Source organism: Branchiostoma belcheri, unplaced genomic scaffold (genome assembly GCF_001625305.1).
Source record: "Branchiostoma belcheri isolate BF01 breed outbred unplaced genomic scaffold, Haploidv18h27 scaffold161, whole genome shotgun sequence".
Classification (NCBI taxonomy): domain Eukaryota; kingdom Metazoa; phylum Chordata; class Leptocardii; order Amphioxiformes; family Branchiostomatidae; genus Branchiostoma; species Branchiostoma belcheri.
The window spans coordinates 276,265-297,512 of record NW_017803058.1 but is presented as its reverse complement, the minus strand read 5'-3'; the positions used below and the strand labels follow the sequence as shown (position 1 = coordinate 297,512).

General features: G+C 40.0%; 3 protein-coding genes across 5 annotated transcripts in view; 1 reads left to right on the top strand and 2 right to left on the bottom strand.

The window, feature by feature from the left end:
* LOC109466257 (dedicator of cytokinesis protein 3-like) overlaps positions 1–5,511 on the bottom strand; it is an 85,494-nt gene extending 79,983 nt beyond the window's left edge. For all 3 annotated transcript variants that reach the window (XM_019763934.1, XM_019763935.1, XM_019763936.1), the window contains exon 1: positions 5,337–5,511. In XM_019763934.1, the coding sequence (XP_019619493.1) occupies positions 5,337–5,382 (46 nt within the window). In that variant the 5' untranslated portion in view covers positions 5,383–5,511. The remainder of the gene's footprint in view (positions 1–5,336) is intronic.
* Positions 5,512–6,077: 566 nt separating this feature from the next.
* LOC109466242 (zinc finger protein 277-like) lies at positions 6,078–14,309 on the top strand. The gene is made up of 12 exons (XM_019763915.1): positions 6,078–6,104; positions 6,596–6,888; positions 7,378–7,552; positions 8,228–8,319; positions 8,833–8,897; positions 9,008–9,053; positions 9,475–9,607; positions 10,861–10,937; positions 11,233–11,329; positions 11,561–11,603; positions 12,167–12,338; positions 13,080–14,309. The coding sequence occupies exons 1-12, from the start codon at positions 6,078–6,080 to the stop codon at positions 13,231–13,233; spliced, it is 1,374 nt and encodes a 457-aa protein (XP_019619474.1). The 3' UTR covers positions 13,234–14,309.
* A 1,352-nt stretch (positions 14,310–15,661) lies between these two features.
* LOC109466256 (testis-expressed sequence 264 protein-like) lies at positions 15,662–20,671 on the bottom strand. The gene is made up of 4 exons (XM_019763932.1): positions 20,360–20,671; positions 19,091–19,312; positions 16,840–17,085; positions 15,662–15,873 (listed from the first exon to the last, which is right to left on the bottom strand). The coding sequence occupies exons 1-4, from the start codon at positions 20,624–20,626 to the stop codon at positions 15,787–15,789; spliced, it is 822 nt and encodes a 273-aa protein (XP_019619491.1). The 5' UTR covers positions 20,627–20,671; the 3' UTR covers positions 15,662–15,786.
* Between the last annotated feature and the right edge of the window lie 577 nt (positions 20,672–21,248).

Sequence of the window (21,248 nt, the reverse complement as noted above, 5' to 3'; positions counted from 1 at the left end):
AGTGACATTTCACAGTCACTTCTGTAGAAATCTACTGCGATTTTATCATTACCACAAAAAAATAATTCGCCAACTTTCTTTCTTCTGCACCTGCCGCTACCGCAAACATTTAGTTCTGCGAAAATGTCCATTTTTCTCAGACTGCCAAATTTTGCTACCGCAAATACAAAGGGAGTTACAGTAAAACACCAGGGAAAACTTGCAAATGTCACGTCACCAATTACAGGGCAGAACAACATTTGCGATAGAGTCATCTCACACAACATGCAATCTTCTCATTTTCATCCTACTTGCCTCACACACACATAGATGCATATCATATGCATCTATGTGTCAAATGAATAATGTTATAAGACATATCAAATGTCAACTGGTGATTCTACGATAAGATACATGATCACCATCTGTGTTTTTACAGTTTCGTACCAACCACATTTATCAAACTGTTTCAGCAGAAGATAAATATATACAATTGCACTTTCTTATCAGGCTATGCCAGTTGTTCCTCTAATTCTAACGTATGCTAAAAAGTAGAGCATCAGCTGGCTAATAAAAAATAAGGAGGATACGAGGATATTTTAGCAATGAATTACGGGTAAAAAAAAAAGATAAAGAACCACAAATGAATTGTAGGTAATACTACAGAGGATACTGTTCCATTTTGGTGGAAGGATTTAGTTCCGTAAAAATAGGGTAAGAGGTCCCAAAAGAATACCACTAGGCACTGGAGAATTTGTGAGATTACAAATCACGTCCTAGTTTCTAGGAGGATTTTCACACATCAAAATGCCTGACACAGTCTTTTAAGATATTTTTATGGGGGGGGGGGGCTACAGAAGCTCTATGGTGTTTGACTAATAATTAATGTAATAGAACAACCCTATCTTTAAGAGAAACAGGTATATAATAATGTTATGATACAAAAAGCAAACAAAGGAAGGACAATGAGACATAAGTTATAGTAAATATCTACAAAACATAACCTGTTAGCGTTACCTATACATAGGAACAATAATTATAGTAAGATATACCTATGGTACAGTGAATAGTAAATCATATGTACCGGGTAATTGATTGCCATAATATGTAAATCTGTTTTGTTGATAAAGCACAGAATTCAGTTTCTATAAATATTACATCTATTTTTATGAGTCATCCTGGCTACCTTCCACCTAGGTTTTCAGATTCATATTTCAGATCAAAATTAGCGACGATTCTGCAAGAGTTTTTTTTACACTGTAACCTAACTTACTTTTTATATGAAAGAGCACAAAATCATAATAGAATTACAATCCTTTCCATATGCAATTATAGAATTAATTTGAACATACAAAGACCACCCCCAATATGCCTGTAAGCTATCGGGCTTTTTCAGATCAAAACTAGCGACAATTCTGCAAGAATTTTCAGCTTGTAACCTGCTTTTTGTATGAAAGGGCAACATTTGCTACGAAAATCATAATAGAATTACAGTCCTTTCTATATGTAATTATAGAATTAATTTGAATATACAAAGACCACCGCAATATGTCTTTAAGCAACCAGGCTTTTTCAGATCAAAATTAGCTACAATTCTGCAAGAATTTTTTGCTTGCAATCTAACTTGCTCTTTGTATGAAAGAGCAAAATTTGCTGCAAAAATCATAATAGAATTACGGTCCTTTCTACGTAATTATTGAATTAATTTGACCATACAAAGACCACCGCAATATGCCTGTAAGCAGGTGAGCCTAATGAAAAATTGATTAACACTCCAGCAGGTGCAAATTGATTGTGTCCCAAAGGTGGGGCTACCCTGGTCATTTCTGGGCAGTCGTCTCTTTCTGATTACAAGAATGATACCGCCATAAAAACATGCCGTCCAATTTGGCCTGATAACTCTTCAATCATTCTGGATGCTCTAATTATTTTGGAGCATATGCCCAGTAGGACAAAGCCACACACCGTACAGACATACTTAGTAGGGCCACAGCAAGTAAATTTTATGGATGACATCCTCTGCAGACTCCAAATCTAATGCGAGCGGGCAAAAAAAAAACAAGGCGGGCCGAAAAAAACAAGGTTCCTACAATTTAAAATTTTGACTCAATCATGCTACAAATGGTTTTGATTCAGTGGGAACATCACATATACACAACCAGCATCACATATCACTGCATCAAAGAAACAAAACATTAAATCAGAGCCTTTTCTTGTCTCCTCTCTTCATAGATATCTGCCATCCACCTTCTGGCATGGCAACAGACATCTTGGCCCATTTTTGGCATGTTGACCACTGTCAGAAGGCAACAAAATTTCTTGTTCTTTTTTCCAAAATCAGGCAAAAATTAATGCGCGCGCTGATGTCATCCAGAAAAATTACTTGCTGTGGCCTAGTTTGTCACGTATTGTAAAAAGTGTTCTGACCACCCGTTCTTTGGACTTTCCAACTTGTGCATTGTTCTTGGAAAAATGACTAGAACAAGTACAAACCTGTTTCTTCGGGTCAATATTTTAACACAGACAAAAGAAGATCCTAGAATTTTCATGCAAAGCATATAAAGCAAAAGTTATTATTTGAAGAGAAAATTATGTTTATCGTATAGCTCTTAAAAAGAAAACACATGATCCCAGGGCTCGAAATTAACATTGTCCCAGTGTCAAATGACACTAAATTTTCAGCTTGGGACAATTCAAATTATGTTTCGGGACAATTTCAGGGCCATTGGAGAAATTCTCAGACCGTCCACGTCATTTAGGAACGCGATCCATCCATCCTGCTGCAGACTGCCGGCAGCCCATAATACTCTGACAAACATTTAAATTTGACCAATCAGGGATTCCAAATATCAGGGATGGTGCCATGCCCATGATATTATCATGTATTTCCCTACATATACTAATAAAGTGGACTTCAAGTTGTACAAATTCAGTTGTTGTTTTCTTATTGTTGTCATAAACTTATTTCCTGAAAAGCAGGCTGGGACAGTCCATCTTCAGTTCGGGACAATTGAAATCTATGTTTGGGACAATTCTGGGACAATAGTAAAAAAAGTTAATTTCGAGGCCTGGATCCATGTGTGAAATTAATAAATCTGTGTGAAATATTTACATAAAAGAAAAACCAGAAAGTGTGTGTCTCTTTTGTGTATTCAGATAACCTGTTACATCCTGTTTACGGATGTGACTCAGTAGACCTATATTCTTCCAGACTCGAATTACCACTTTGTGCAAGTGAAATTGGAGGGGTGCACGTAATTTTGACTGCACTTGCACCAGAACAAGTAACTTTACAGACTACTCCAACCACTAGAAATATTCAGTAAAGGTGTGAAAATGTAGAAAAAAACTGTTTCCCATTTGCTATATGGACAAATGCATATATCAACTGCTCCATATGGGCCTTGACAGCATTTACTGAGAACTTACTACATGTAGTAATCTCCAAGCAGATCTTTCTGTGGCCACAAAGACAATATCAAATTGGTCAGGCAGTATCCATTGGCCTGTGGCTACCGAAAGATCTGCTTGAAGATTACAGAGAACTGGACTTTCTGTTTATACAGTGTAGTTAGAATCTGTGCTAACAATTCTATGTGAAGCTTTATGTTGTACACTTGTAAAATTGCAAGTATCTTTTTCTCATTTTTCTCTGCAACTTTACAAAATAATGTAATGCAAAGTCTGTTCTTCTGCCAACTCCCCATAATTGAGAAGGATCTGTATCTGTATCGGTATAGCCGGTATAACCGCCCTTCGGTGTAACACGCCAGCTTTGCAGGCATGCGGCGCGGCGGCTGCTAGCTATATTACACCAAACGACTTGTTACACCTAACTGTTGAACATCTAACTCTAAACTTTGTTTAAAGCTAATGACAATGCCCCTACTGTACTTGGTGACAGCAAGTTCCACTCTGCGATAGTTCTAGGAAAGAATGAGTTTTTCAACACCTCAATCCTTGGTACTAACTTGAACCATGAAGGTAAAAAAATATGCTGCTTGAAGGCATGGTTATTTCTTGTTCTTCTCTGATCTGGTATCAGGTACTTAGTATTAATAAGATACAGGAAATACAGGGCATCACTAGACAGGTGATGATTGAGGAGATAGTGCTAATTACATACAGCTAATCATCATAATTTAGATACAAACAAGTAGCCAATTATCGCCATGTGCCACCATTGTTTTGTAAATACTACTACTAGTTACATGCAAATTTCTTTCTTGCAAATGGTAGGAATTTTCGTCTTTTGCATGAGCACTAATCTGTACTTTTAGTCACAAATCACATATAATATAGCACCCCTAAAGCTTAATAAATTAATAAAATAGATGAAAGTCAGTCATATCAGTTGGGCAAGCTATGTGCTTCTTTGCAAGGACAACAGAAAAGTATCAAACACAAGAAGCAAGATGATTCAATTAAGATGATGTTCATGAAAACAAAAATACATGTATGTCTCTTGTAAGTTGTAGTTTGATTTGGTTTGGTTGTACCATGGTTAAAAATTAAGCCTCCTTGGTTGAACATATCATTACGTTTAAAGTTTATTTTTCAACTAGCGGCAAAGTTATTTTAAAAGTTAGGTCTGTCCCTTTTTTAGACCACCTGCTGCCAAAAGTCACTTCACTTTCATTCAGAAGCCCCCAGTCTTACAATTTGTATTTCAAAAGTGTTTCAGTGAAAAGCACTTTGAACTTGGCTATTCTGGGCTGGAACAAATGGCTCGCAGGATTCCTTTGGAGTGCAGAGACGCAGTTTTGAAGAACAATGGTGCATTATGACAACTGGCATTTTGTAAACATGCATGTCAATACGTATCAACAGGGGGCGTAAGCTCCCACTTGGATCAAATTTTGACCACTTCCTCCGGGACTAAAATTCTTTCATAAACAGCGAACAAGAAGAGTACAGAACTAGCCGGTAGCTCGTGCATGTTCACGGTCGATAAGACCGTATTTTGACACCGACAGATGCGGTGCGATAGCGTAAAAATCCGCGACAACGCCCGAGGCCACAGCCCGGCATAGCCCCTGACTATCTCACGTATATCCTGTACAAAATAGCGGGCTTCCATACGGCCCACCCACCGGTTTATAAATAACTGTTGTTTAGAAAAACGCCGGTGGGTAGGCGTGCAATCAAAACTTGTGTCATTCTAGATGCTTTGGAAATGCTACACAATCACCAGGAAGTTTTCATTAAGCAGCGAGGGGAAATTTTGCAACAATGAATCATTTCCTCGCCTAATAATTTGAACCAGCAGGGCCGGGCCTACCCGTACCAAGCGCTCAAAAAATCAACCCACAGAAAACACCTCGTGAAACTCCCAAAAAACAAGGCGTCGTACTCACCGACTCCGTACTTCTTGTGCGGAGGAGTGGGGCTCCAAGTAGCCATCGCTTCGGACCTAAGATCTGACCAGAATTCCAATGAAAACGTGCATAATTTTATATAATCATCCCGGGCGAAATAGTATCGAATGAACTTTGACTGGCAGCCATGTTGTTTTGGTCACGTGACGAATGGACCAGTCCATTAAGTAAACAGGGGGGAGAACTTTAAACCAAGATGGCGCAGTCCGGTGGTGAAGGTGTGTTCAAAAATATGATCCATATTTTCTTTTATTACGGGCTTTAAGCTACAGTATATGAACCACACTAGAGGCAAAAACATTAGGACAGTTATACAGCAGGAAAATCATAAGTGCATCTCTATTTGCTGCATTTATAAAGCAAGGAATAATTAAATTGTGGGGGGGCATAATTTATCCACTAAACTTGATGTTGTTGCACCATCTATTAAAAGTTTAAAAGTTTAGCTACTGTCTTGATATACAAAAATGATGATCTGGCAGTATCAGTAGGTCAATAAAAGTCGTATCATGGGATAACACATAAAACGGTGATCAAACAAAAATTATATAAAACTCACATATCTTTTTTCAGATGTACACTTGTCTCATATTTAAAGTTAGTATTAAAGGGGCATTATGTAAAATTTTTGCACCCAAAATTGAAATAGTTTTGTTGTAAAAATGGTCATGTGATTGTAATTACTTTCACTTTTCAACATCTTTGCAATTTCTGACATTCATGGTTGGCCCACACGAGGCACACTCAGTTTGTGGTGCCACCTCAAACTACCAGAATGTTGACAGCTGTGTTTCCAGTTTTTAACACAATCATATTATGGCATCTCCACTTCCTGAATGACTTTATAAGCCTGCTGAATTTAAAATCTCTACAGTGTCACTGACGAAAAGTAACACTTGGATACTACCTGAAATGTCTGACCATTTCCAAAATCATATCCAGTTGCTTGAGTAACTGTTTTTTTGGCGTATCCTATTACTTGAATGTCTAACCTTCACCGACGCATCCTAATGTTACGAAATGCAACTTTAAATGCCACTTTTAATTGCCACTTCTATACTTTTGGCCCTTTAGCTTGTCCAGTTTCTCAAACCCTGTATGTTTGTGACAAGTCATACTTGTAAGTATAACAATGTGGTTCAAGAACCACCAACTGACCTGTGTAACAGGTCTGGACCTTTTAGCCTAGCGGTTAGTGTGTTGGGTTTTTGAACTAGTGGCTCGGGTTTGATTTCCAGTGGTTCTCATATCTTCTACTCGTCCCTATACGTTTTACAGGACTGGCAGAGGACAAACCCAACTGTATCCTGGAGCCGCTCACCCTGCCAGAGAGGCAAGAATCTCCCAGCATTCCCTCTGACTCTGCGGCCGGTGCAGCCGACAGTGTTGCTGAGTCAGACAGACTGGTCTGCCTGTTGTGTGAGCAGACGTTTGAAGACTCCGCCGGGGACAGGGACATGTTCCTGGCACACTTACTGGTGGAACATAAGGTCGTGATTGCAGATGTGAAGCTCATAGCTGACCTGAAAAGGTACTGTAAATCACAATTTCTTTTTTTTACACATGCCGCCACCACAAATATATAGTTCCATGAAAATATACATTTTTCTCAGACCATAAACTTTTGCTACTGCAAATATAAAATGGTTTACAGTATTCTACATGTACAATCAAGGAGGTTCAAAAATAAATTTGAACCTCCTTGCGGTATAATCACCATAAGTGGGTGACAGTTGGGTGATTTACCTAAAGATAATTTGCATATGTCTTCAAATAATTTGCATGTACATGATGTAAACAAAAACCAAAGTATGAGCATTTTGGAGTTGATTCAGAACCTGAAATGTATTTTTTGCAAATCAGAAAAAAAACGAAACAGACGAATCTGAGAAAAATTAAATTTGTGTGGCCTGAAAAAACATGCAAAATTTGTCTAATCGAAAGTGTCACCTGTTGACATTAACTCAAACAAGGACATTACTAGTATATAGAATGAATGACTGTCAATGTCTTTTTCCAGATATGCCAAACACTGGAAGGAGAGATTTCAGGACCAGCCCCTGACAGAGTTCTGCAGTGTGATCAGAACCAACACCCACCCGACAGACAAGGCACCAAGTGAGGACTTCTACCTGCTGTGTGACGTTCTACCAGAGGACAAGCAGTTACGGGAGGAGCTGCAAAGGGGCAGGCTGGTTAGTGACTTTAAAGGCCACACCAATTTAATTTGTTGGTTCTCAGATTCGCCTCTTCATTTTTTACTGATTTGCAAAAAAAATTAGTTTCTGATTCTGAATCAACTCAGATATGCTCAAAAAACAGTTGAGGAAAGTCCTTTTCTACCTAGTTGTTTTTCCATCTATCAATGCAGTGGTTTGGTTAAAAGTTCAAAATTCATTGACCCAGCCTTTTATGTTGACTTCATGGCTCCTATCGTATTATAGGCCCAAAAATATATTATATTTGGGCCTATAATAGGATGCCTAGACCTGTTTTTTTTCTCCGCCCTGTACGTCACAAAAAATATGAGAACCAACAAATTAAATTGATTTGATTACAGTATATGGATGACATCCGCACATACATGAATTTTCATCTGTTTCCAAAAAAAAGAGTTTTTGAGCATACTGTAAATCGTACAAAGCAGCTCCAAAACAAATATTGGAAAACCATACCAATATTGTAGAATGCCAAAATCAATTCCAAAGGAAAAGAAGAAAATTTGAAGAAATGAAAATAAAGAGTCTATTATTCACCATACCATACTTAGTGTTTAGTCATTTGTTCAACCTTCATGACCATATGGAATTCATAATGAAGGCAACTGTTTTTTTTTCTTTCCTCTATGTTTGTTTTACTTTCATATACAGGAGGAGATTTTGACCCAACAGCACAAAGAAAGGACTGATGCTCACTTCTCCAGGGCCTGTCTTTTCTGTAAGATGCACTTCCAAGGCAATAGGCAAGTCATCATGTTTTGTTATGATGTTTTTTAAAGCCCTGCAAATAAAAAATGCCAAACTTTGTGACTTAGGCCGCAGCAAGTAATTTTTATGTACAACATGAGCGCACGCATTAATTTTCACTTGATTTTGGAAGAAGAAAAAGAAATTTTGTTGCCTTCTGACAGTGGTCAACATGCCGAAAATGGGTAAAGATGTTTGTTGCCATGCTGAAAGGTGGATGGCAGATATCTATGAAGAGAGGAGACAAGAAAAGGCTCTGATTTAATGTTTTGTTTTTTACTTTGATGCAGTGATATGTGATGCTGGCTGTGTATATGTGATGTTCTCACTGAATCAAAACCATTTGTATAATTATTGAATCAAAGTTTGATAATGTAGGAACCTTGTTTTTTTGGCCTGCCTTGTTTTTTTTCGCCCGTTCGCATTAGTTTTGGAGTCGAGGAGGATGTCATCCATAAATTTACTTATAAAGCCAAACTAACAAGTGGTAACTTTGTTCTGTTTTACAGGTGTGAACTTTTCAACCACATGACGTTTGACCATGGGTTTAACGTTGGACAGCCTGATAACTTAGGTATGTTCCTCTCTTTTTCTCTCTATTGAACAATTAAACAAACGTCAGGAGTTCTTGTAATGGTCATATTCCATTGCCATTCAGTTTTATTGTATTGCTGTTGCTTACAGTTTATGCCAATGAATTCCTGGATATACTACAAGAAAAGCTGGAAGGGTAAGTTACCATTATTTTTTTAAGTTACAAACTCAATACATAGCAATGCTGTTTCACCATATAGAATATCATTTTAACACTTGCTCAGATTGAAATGCAACATTGAGTTGTTAATGATTAAGTTATTCCTATACATTGTCAGAATACTTCAGTTCTTCGAGATATATATTTAAGAAGAATGATGTCATCCTCAAAAGAGACTATTTTTTACACAAGTGTTTTTTCAGCCAACGTTTCGGTGACTCTCACTTTCCTCAGGGTAATTCTGACTGGTTCACATTGCACAGCATAGGTGTCGCTGCTATTAATGTCTATTTATTCAGTGATAAAACTATTCATGGATATATTAAACCAAGGACCTTGATTAAACACTCTGTATCAATCTTGTCTGTAAGAATGATTCCATTTATTTTCCTGACAGACTACAGTGTCTTTATTGTGAAAAGACATTTAAGGACAGGCCAACGTTAAAGGACCACATGAGGAAGAAACTCCACAAGAAGATCAACCCCAAGAACACAGCATACGACAAGTTCTATGTCATTAACTACCTGGTGAGTATTTTTTTCCTCCTCCTCACATTAAGCTTGTAGAAGTGCATTGGATCCGGATTCCACCAAAGCAGGATTCATGTGGCCCCGTCTAAACGCTCTAAATCACATTGAAATCAGCTCAATCCCAAACAACCTCTGGAGGTACACTCAATCCTGCCAAGGAGACCACCTCTTCAAGCTGGCCACCTGTCCATGGTGACCGCTTTTGCTTGGTCCTCAAAATTTTCCCCATTGACACAAGCATTAAACAACCTGTCCAAGGTGACCACCTGGCCAACGCGACCGCCCTGAGTTGGGTCCGCTCAAGGCCTGATACCTGCCCATGGTGACCACATCATTTTTGATCATGTTGATTATTGATGATAACTAATGAGAAATCAGCCAGTTTACTGGACTGCTGGATGTTTTTTTTTTGTTCGATGTAAATTGTTCCATGTGCCACCTTCCATACAATGCATTCACCACAGAACTGAAAATGCCTACAGCACTTGACATTAAAAATCTCGGCTTTGAAACCATTTATGCCTCAGTCATGTTGTGAGGCGACCCTCTTCAAGGAGACCACCTGTCCAAGGTGACCACTTTTCTTTGGTCCCCTGGGTTGGCTGGCTTGGACAGGTTTGACTGTAGTTTCGAACCAACTTGAATGCATTCCAACTTCAGTCTGAACACAAGTTTACTTTATATATTGACCCAGTCATGGATTACGGGGCCATACGTGTATCTCTATATTTATATGCAATACCAAAAGGTATGCGGCCACAACTTCAAGACCGGTAATGACCGAATACATGTAACTATTATTAACTACATGTAACTATTATTGTGGGGTCATGTGGCGTGTTCGGCCCAGGCCCAAGAGGTCCCTGGATCGAATCCTGCCCAGTGTCACCGATCTTGTGCCCCTGGGAAAGGCACTTTACACGACTTTGCTCACTTCACTCAGGTGGGAGTGAGTACCTATCTTCGGTTAGGGACGTCCCTCGGATAGGACGTTAAATGGAGGTCCCGTGTTTGGGAGAGCCACACCCCACGCACGTTAAAGAACCCACCGCACTTACCGAAAAACGTAGGGGACCTTCGCGGCATGAGAAGTTCAAACCTTACAGTCTGGTCTCAGGTTTGACATCTTGAATAGGCAATTGTCGCCTGTTATGTCAATGTGGTAAATCTTCATAAAAATAAAATAAAAAATAACGTGCCCATTCTAAAACTAGATGGTCAATTTATTGTGTTAATGACTTCTTGACCAGGAGTTGGGGAAGAACTGGGAGTCCATCCAGGCAGAGGATGACACTGAGGTGGTCACTGAAGACACAGACAAGGAGGAGTAAGTCACTGTCATACCAGTTATACAATAGAGTAGATCTTCTCTTCAATTTCTACACTATATACACGTGATTAACTATGATGATAGGACATGTCTTGATGCTATGGCAAGTTTGACATACATTGTATACTAGGTCAATCTGAAGACCTGTATACTAGTGTACTGCACATGTAAATTGAAACAAAGTCACTATGACGCACAGTTTGCCTCAGTCTACAATATAAAATATTTATATAATCTTTTGTTTGCCACTTGTGTTTCTGGCCTCTTAAACTTCTCACTTCATGTATTTTAGAGAGTGGGGAGACTGGGAGGAGGAGGGTGCCCAGGCCGTGTGTCTGTTCTGTGATGTCTCTGCAGAGTCCATAGACAAGCTAACACAACACATGATGGTATGGTATAGCTCTATGAAGCGCTGGTCATAATGGTATCTCAAAGTTTAAATTTTTAAGATTTAATGTGTAAACTCCAATGACAAGGCCATTTCTCAATGCTAATGATTTTAATTATCCATTGTGTAAGCTCCAATCACAAGGCCATTTCTCAATGCTAATGATTTAAATTGTCAATTTTAAACATTCTTGTATTGAATATTTTCTGACAAATTTTTGTGTATTTTCCAGGATGCCCATTCCTTTGACTTCTCCAAAGTAAAAGAGTCTCTAGGTAAGTCTGAAGTAAGCCATTTGCAGCTATTCCAAGAATAACAGCTTGAAAAAGCTTTCGAGATACACTCTGTCAACCTGGTAAGATGTTGTCTTGGACTTTTTATGTTGAACATTTCTGACTATCATGAAAGTTCATCTGTGTTGGTACATGTAGTTACATGTTTAGAGTTAAAACTTTTGGTCCAACACAAAAAAGTTCTCTCACCTAAAACTTTCGACCAGTCACTCTGGTCTTCCTCAGTAGACTGACCCAGTGAGACTTGTCACATGGCTTCTTTGAAGTGTGACGTCAACACTGGGTCAAAGGTATCTGGTAGACTAGGGCCCATCACCCATCATTGAACCGCGACAGGGGCCAACATCGTCTACCAGATACCTTTGACCCAGTGTTGACTTCACACTTCAAAGAAGCCATGTGACAAGTCTCACTGGGTCAGTCTACTGAGGAAGACCAGAGTGACTGGTCGAAAGTTTTAGGTGAGAGAATTTTTTTATGCTGGACCAAAAGTTTTAAGTCTAAACAAACATTTCTGACTGTTGCTCAAACTGTGTCCCTCCCAGAGTTGACGTTTTACCAGCAGATAAAGCTGGTGAACTACATCCGGCGCCAGGTGCACCAGTGTATCTGTGTGGTCTGTCAGGAGAGGTTCTCCTCCAGGGCGGCCATGTTAGATCACATGACCTCCCAAGGTCACACAGGTCTTCCTGAGAAGTCGGTGTGGGACCAGCCACAGTAAGTACTGGTAGCTGTTTGAATAGATACATTTTCTTTTACATATTTTTTCTGTCAGCCCAGGTTCATGATCGGATCTGGAGGAGAATGCTCGCAATCTAGGGGGGGGCGGGGAAAAAAATTTTGTATTTTCAAGCCTTTAAAAACACAATTTCTCACATTTTGAGAGGCAAATGATGGGGTTGAGTGTGGTTGTTGGTGGTTCTGTAGAGATTTTTAATTTTTAGATGTTTAGATGTTTTTATATTTTATATTTTTAAGATTTTGGTCAGTTTTGTCCATCAAGGTTGACAGATTGGTTTTTAAAAATTTCCGCTACACATCAATTGATGGAAAACAGGTGTTGGCTAGAGCTCTGGGGTAGAGACTACAACCTTGTAGAATTGTTAAGTTATAGCAACATTGTCTCTGTTGGTAGAATTGGCGATTCTGCCAGTCGAGATGCTGATCGCAGTTTCTGTTGATAGAGACTTCAATCAGAATCTCTGCCATTAGAATTGCCAATTCTACCAGATCTGCCAGAGTTTCTTCCCTGACATATATCTACAAATGTACATAATAAACCATTTGATTGATTGATTGATTGATTGGACAGCTGCATTTGGAAACTCTCCGAGCTGCAAAAAAGTGTGTCTCCAGCTACATAATTTCAAAACATTTTGTGATTTCCAATCCGTATCCGCTAACCTTTCTCTCTTCTACCTCCATGGCTAACCATTGTGTCACATCTTCTGTCCCCAGGTATTTTTTCCCCACGTATGAGAACGACACCCTTCTGTGTAACCTAGAGGACAAGGATGCTGACAGTGGTTGCCAGGGTGATGGGATTGTTGTTGCAGAGGAGCTACCCGTGCCTGAGCAAGGAAGTGTGCTGAGAGACATTTTGCGATCCTAGTTTTGAAGGATCAACAAAGGAAGAATCAAGACTTCTTGTACTAGACACTGGACTTTGCATGACGTAACTTTAACAATAGATAGGTAATATTTGCAAAGAAATTCATAATGTTGACCTTAAACATGGTCTGGCCCAACAAACTACTATTCTAACTGAAACACATTCATATACTAGTATATGGTGACCAGCCCCCCCAGCTCTGTCCTGCCACTTGCTACGTAATGTAATCCAACACCACTGGCTGTCTGCTACAGCACCAGTTACCATGGTGACAGACTTCTGGTCCAGGTCATTGACCTTATGTATTTTGAGGAGAAACTGAGCAAAAAAAAAAATAAATGTTTTCCTTCTGCAAATTTAAACGTAATTACAAAGCACCATTGATTGCAGCAGTTGTTTGTGTTCGATCCTTCTAGCACTAATGTTGCTTTTAGTACAGCAAAGAAAAGGCTTGCACTTACTGACACAAGATGGGAAGAAAGAGTAAAAACATGAGCTGCTATTTTTCAGTAACCTTTTTATTCAATGTAGCAGACATTGCCTATCAGCAACAAAGATAAATAACTCATTAATAGAAAATACCTACCTAAAATATGGCAAACATTATTTATATCATAAACAGGTTCAAGCAAATTTCTTAACACTGTACCAACCTAAATGACCTGGCTTACAACTGACACATTACTTGTGTGCTCAACAGTTTTGGAATGTTATGAGTTATACAGTAAGTTTCTGAACAAACAAACAATGTCACAAACTATCAGTACATACTGGCTGTATTTCCACATGTATTCTGATTCAAGTTTCTGGAAGTTAGATTTTACCCCAACAAGATTATTCCCTACAAGTTCCCTCAACTTGAGAAGAAAGACCCCTTGCTCAGATGCTATCGTGCAATTGATGTTTTGTAAAAGATTTAGATAGTTTAATAAAAAGTTTACAGACACCATTACATGCATCAAGGAGGTACATTGTACTGTATTCAAAGGAATGAGGTAGTATTCAACTTTGCAAGGTACTGTTTTTGGAAAACCTTGGTTGTCCCACTGACAATAAAATACTGTAAATTACAATTTTTTTCACAGTTCATTCATATCCGCTGTTTTTGTGGTCACTTCTGTAACATCTGTGTCCATAATATCACCAGGGTCCATAATATCGCCACCTTGAGAAACAGTGTGCTTAAAACTTAAAGATATTTTCACTGCAACATACTTTTGGTATGCACTCCTTCACACATCAAATGTACATACCTAGGGTATGTTGCAGTAAAATATCTTTAAGAACACTATTTCTCAAGGTGGTGATATTATGGACCCTGGTGATATTATGGACATAGATGTTACTGCAAACTTATCATTACCGTGAACAATAATTCACCAATTTTCTTCTTTCTGCACCGTGAACGTCCATCTTTCTCAAACCACATACTTTTGCTAGAAGTGAACATAAAGTGATTTACAGTACCATTGGTGTCATGTCACTCTTGCTCACCTAGCAAATTTTTGTTCCCTCCTTTTTATAACTACCTGAGCTTTACCTAAATGATCATTTGTATATTGCAAAAAATACCTAATGAAAAGTGTTTTAAGAAATGACATCTCTTCTTATAGAGGCAACAAATCAAAGCAACAAATAGTGGACTTCGATATCTATGAACACTTATAAACTTTGAAAAACATTGGAAGGTACTGGCTCTGTATCTGTAAGAGAAGCTGTGCTTACATGAACAGACTATCATGGTTGACATCTGAAGATATCTTCTACATAATGCTCTTGAATGGAATGTCTTCTTTACAGTCTGAAGATACTGTAATACCAATACACATGTACTGTATTTGCACCACACTAGACTTGTACTACATGTAGTCAATTCTTGAGTAAGAGCCCAATCACATCTTACTTGTCTTTCTTCTGAAATCTAAAAGAGAAGTCTGGAAAATGAAGACCAAAGGGCTGAATGACAGACATTGCAGGAGAACATGAGAATCAGCAATGTTGTAGACCATCAGTGCAATATACAGAAACTATCTACTCTGCAATCAATTGCTATTTGTGCAACGGTTACCCAATATGGCCATGTTAATTTGATTTTCTGGATGACATTCTCTGGGAATCCCCAAAACTGATGCAAACATGCAAATGAAAAAAAAGTTTGGCAAAAAAAAATGTGGCATTATGACATCTATGTTGTTAGGACGGTTGAACAAATGACTAAACACACAGAGTATGGTATGGCGAATAATAGACTCTTCAGTTCATTTTTATTTCTTCACATTTTCATCTTTTCCTTTGGAATTGATTTTGGCATTCTGCGACACCAGTATGATTTTCAAATATTTTTTGCAGTTTACGGCATATATTTCTCCATTTTGCAGCTGCTTTGTACGATTTACAGTGTGGTCAAATTTTACTTTTTTTTAATTCGAAATTCATGCATATGTGGATGTCATCCATACAATCAATTCAACATGCCCTAATGACAAAACAGACTACTGTGTTAGACATCCTTGCACAGGCATTCTATACAGCTTCTGATAACAGCTCCTGAGGTCACTCCTTCATGTCCTCTTCCACTTCTAACTCTTCAAACGATGACTCCTCTGATCCTTCGCCTTTCCCCATCTCCTCTCGGATATCCTGTCAAGTATACATGAATGATATAAACAGGTTGATCAATGATCTAATTACATGTATAGATCTAAAGCAACATTCCTTATTCACAACCACTTGTTTAACGGGTACCAACTTTAGTTGGCCTAGGAAAAATTGTGTTTCCTGTTTCAATCCTGAAAAAAATTAGGGTCGGTACTCGGTAGGTAGGGATTATCTTTTTTTTTTCTTTCTTTTGTTTTAGACTTTGTCAATCTCTACAGACCCAACATGTACAATACAGTTTAACAAAGTAAAAATTGCATGTTGACACCTATACATGTAGTTTCAATGTCAATGTTGGAAAACTGATTGTACAACGTTTCATTCAAGTGTCAAATCATGGAGCTAAAAAAGGTCAATCAGCTCAAAAAAAATTATGTCCCTTGCAGTGGTCCACACACAAAAAGGCTAGGGTCAGCATTTTTTTCTAGGGTCAACAGGAAGCACAACATTTTTTCCTAGGCCTTAAGAACATGTGGGCTGAGAACATGACAGATGCTCTCATGAAAATGTCAGCCTTAGGCCACACCAATTTAATTTCTTGGTTATTGGTTAACAGATTTGCCTGCTTCATTTTTTTCTGATTTGCAAAAGAAAAAAAAATTCAGAATCAACTGCAAAATGCTTATACATGTATTTGGCCCTGAACAGTTGAAAACAGTCCATTTCTTCCTAGTTGTTACAGTTATTCCATCTTTTAATGCAGTGGTATCATTAAAAGTTCAAAATTCATTGTTTAAATTTTGAACCAGCCTGGTGTGTTGACTTCATGGCTCCTATCGTACCATTTTGGGCCATAATAGAATGCCTAGGCCTGTTTGTTTTTTTTCGCCCGCCCGCTCCATTATTTTTCTAGTTCTAAAAATCCGTTAACCAAGAAATTAAATTGGTTTGGCCTTAAGAACATGTCAGCTGAGAGCATGACAAATGCTCTCAAAACATCAGCCTTACCTGAGTGCTGAAGTCCCTTGAGTCCAGGGTGGTGTTGTAAGAAGTGTCCCCTGACATGTAGGAGGTGTCCCCCTCCCCATCACTCTGACTGTCCTCAGGACTGGTGGTCTCAGCCAGGGACAGGGTGGGTGATCCACTCCTCACCTCAGGCACGTAGAACTGGATCTGTTTGGCCAGCGGAGCCATGAAGTGGATGTAGTTTTCATCGTAGATCTCCAGACATGGGTGAGCACACAGGTGGTGTTCCTAAGGAAAAGAAAAAAGTCCCATCTTAACCTTCCAGAGTCCCTGCTGAGGGGTAGTTTACATGTACCGGTAAGTCACTTTATATACTGGGGAATGTCTTGATAAAAATGTACATGTATTACTGTTCTTACAAAGATGCAAACAATACCCAAATTATAGTTGAAAACAAAGACCACACATACATAAATACCTTTTTTCTGTCCCTAAATTTTGGTCTTGAATACACTGGTAGCTAAGTGAAGATGTGTTAAGCGACGGTCACAACTCGCCGTACGTGCTTCTGCGTGCTGTCTACGTGCAAAAACGTGGGCAATCGCACGGCATCCGTGCGTGGTGAGTACCACCTCCGTACGGAATCCTACGGATTTGGGAGCACGCAGACACGCCGTAGAACTTTAAGTGCATGTAATACTTTTTCTACGTGCGGTCTGCGGATTTACCACCCGTGCGTACGAGTACGTGCGACGCGCGTGCCCCGTACAGCCTATGAGCGTGCAACGTACGGACTCCGTGAGTCTAACTTCACTATTCTCACGTGCAATTGCTGTACGGACAGCGCACGAAGCATGTGCGTGCCACGCACGGTGCTTGCGTCATCCGTGCTTACTCCTCACTTCCCAGTTGACCTGCTCAATGACCACGCAGAACACACGTGCACCATACCAGGTGCTCCGCACGTGCAACGCACGTGCAACGCACCTGATTTCTACAGTATATAAAGACGACTTGACCAGCGACTGCCAACTCGTCTCCAAGATGCCCAGGAAGGCTCAGAAGAAGATTACCAGACAAGACCCAAAAAAACGGGCCGCGGAAGACACCAGGGCGGCTAGTGATGATGAAGTTAACAGGAGGTGCACGCACTTACAACGTGCGAGTGAGTAAGGAAACCGTGCGTACGCCGCACGTGTAGGTACGGCCTGTACGCGGCAACGTAGCAATCGCACAGAGATCGTGCGTTGTAAGCACGTACAACTCACTTACCACTTGCGCAACGTACGATGCACGCAACCGCTGACGGCCAGGCGTGTCGTGCAGACCACGTACGTACACCTTGCGCAACCGTGCGAGTGACGTACTCCCTCGGCCGGCCACCCTACGTTTGCAGAAAAAACGTAGCAGACGTAGCCACGACAAAAACGTGCGGACAAAAAGCACGCACGGCGAGTTGTGACCGAGGCTTTAAGTGACTAAATGTTTTGGATAACCAATTGAGAAGGTGTACTACAAAAGGCCCCACAATAAGAGACCACATCAATCATCTATTTAACCTAAATCTAAATGAATGATAAAAAAATCCAAAAACCTTTCTTGTAGAAAAGAGCTTGCCATATGGGTAGCTCATACACTGGGTATTCACAATGGAGCACAGTAACTTGTCAAAACTTCCCAAGTTTGCTGGATCTCTGATGGTCTCTGAACCGATAGATGTTTACGATATATTTGCCCATTTTCGGCATGTTGACCATGCACCAACAATTTTTTAATCGGGTGAAAATAAATGCAGGTGCTGATTCATAAGAATTACTTGCTGTAGCCTTACCTTATACTTTGGGCTCTACGCACTCCGTGCAAGAGGACTAGGTGAGCCTTACCTTGATGTAAGCAGCCAGCTGTGGGTAGACCCTGGTGGTGGCTATGAGAATGGAGACTGAGTGAGTGAGCCTTACCTTGATGTAAGCAGCCAGCTGTGGGTAGACCCTGGTGGTGGCTATGAGAATGGAGACTGAGTGAGTGAGCCTTACCTTGATGTACACAGCCAGCTGTGGGTAGACCCTGGTGGTGGCTATGAGAATGGAGACATGGTTGGCAAAGGGGAACTCAGTCTTACCTTGATGTAAGCAGCCAGCTGTGGGTAGACCCTGGTGGTGGCTATGAGAATGGAGACATGGTTGGCGAAGGGGAACTCAGTCTTACCTTGATGTAAGCAGCCAGCTGTGGGTAGACCCTGGTGGTGGCTATGAGAATGGAGACATGGTCCAGGTGAAGGGGAACTCAGTCTTACCTTGATGTAAGCAGCCAGCTGTGGGTAGACCCTGGTGGTGGCTATGAGAATGGACACATGGTTGGCGAAGGGGAACTCAGTCTTGACAGCATGAGTAACAGCAGGGAACCTGAAGGACCTGTAACCTTCTGCCTTCATCTGGTCCATCAGACCCTTGTCTGCTGCCTCCTTCCCCTCACTGACGATACAGCCCACAATGTAGCGACACTCCTCAGCCTCAACCTGGTGAAGAACACAGGCACATTCATGGAACAGATCTGCTGTTATAGGAAATTAGGCCAAGGAAAAAAAGGTGTGTTTCCTGTTCCCCAACCAACCCTAGAAAAAAATGCTGACCCTAGCCTTTTCTTTTGTGGATCACTGCAAGGACGTTCTATCTTGTACTTGATCACTGCAAGGGACATAAATTTTTCCAGCTGATCGACCTTTTTTTAGTTCCATGATCTGACACCTGAGTGATGAAATGTTGTACAATCAGTTTTACAACCTTGACATTGAAAATAAAAGTGTGCTCATGGTAGTTTTAAATTGTTTAAGTAAAAAACTTTTGTTTAGCTAAAAAAAAGAGGAGGAAAAAGATAAACCCTACCTACCAACCCTATATTTTTCAGGACTGAAACAGTAAGTACAACTTTTTTTTCCTAGGCCTTATGATGTTTATTTACTGTATGGTATCTATTTTTTTGGTTTAGCAGACACCCATACAGCTACTAACTTAGGTTGTGGTAAGTACTGTGAATCACATTATATTTACGGTAGCAAAATTTCGAGAAAAATGGCAACTTTTGCAGAACTATATGTTCGCAGTGGCAGCAGGTGCGGAAGAAAGAAAGTCGGCAAATTATTTGTTTGCGATAATGATAAATTTGCAGTACAGAAATGATGCAAAAACTGCAAATATAAAAGTACCCCAAATACAGAGCGATTTACAGTAACGTTTAGTAGTAGTATATAAAATTATGTTGACAAGAATAAAAAAAGCTGAGAAAGAAATATTCATTTATTATCAATTAATTCAACATCAACAAATATCAAGAACGTAACTTTTGCTACTGACATAATTCCTCCTTTGTCCTTGCTTTGTCCAAACTATTGTTGCAGAATCATTCGACCCCCCACCCCCCCCCCCAACAAAAAATACACACGCACACACTGAGCCTACCAACTCCTTGGGATTTGATACACTAGCATTATGTTAATGTTTTACGACAAATGTGGAAAAGGATAACTAATAATATATCCATCATCAGAAACCGCTGACATTCCAACCTGCTTGGGATCATCATAATAAACCCCGAACGTCCTTTTGGTCGGGGCGAGTTCTATCGTGTCGGTGAAGAAGTCCCCGGCATCTTTATACGGCCCCTGCCGGTACTTGTACATGACCGTCACGTTCTCGATGGGCGGGGTTCCCGCACGGACGTCCACCGTGTGGAAAAGTCCACATTGCACGAGGAAGAAGAATATCGTGAGCGCCAGAAGGAGTAAAAGTGCGGCGATCGCGATCAAAATTATCATCGTCTGATCGTCCGCCATCTTGGTTCCCGGGTTCCTGGGTCACAGATTGACCTTTTGTGTCAACCAATGAGAGGTCGAGCTGGCGTTAACTTACCATTACTGTTATAGGTTAATGGTTTTATCGATTAGTTAACCTTTCACAATCCCAGTGGCGATTTCATTTCAAGCAAGAGCTAGCTTGTACTCTCCAAGCAGAGGTTGTCCGGGAATGATCGTTACCTTTTTATTAATGGCCTTTTTTTTTTGTCCTGATCCCCACCAACCCGTCGGTGGCCGCGGAGCTTCTCTGGCTAATGGATACTGCCTGGCCAATTTGATACTGTCTTTTTGCCACCGACAGGGATCTGCTTGGAGATTACTTGCTTGTTCTAATGGTCTTCTATTCTAATCTCCAAGATTTTAATGACAGCAAAACAATCTTAGTCTTTACAATGTAACGTTGTATGAATGACATTCAGCACCAAGGACATGGCAAGTGTGTAACTTAACAGTTATGGTAGTCAGTATTTGAAACATTCTAGTTTTACATTCGCGTTTGGAACTTTGGCTGGCGAACAAACATATCAGACTTTACCTGTTAAAAAAAGAAAGCCCAATAAAACGCCCCCAAAGTACTTCAAAAATAAGCCGAAGCCGAAAC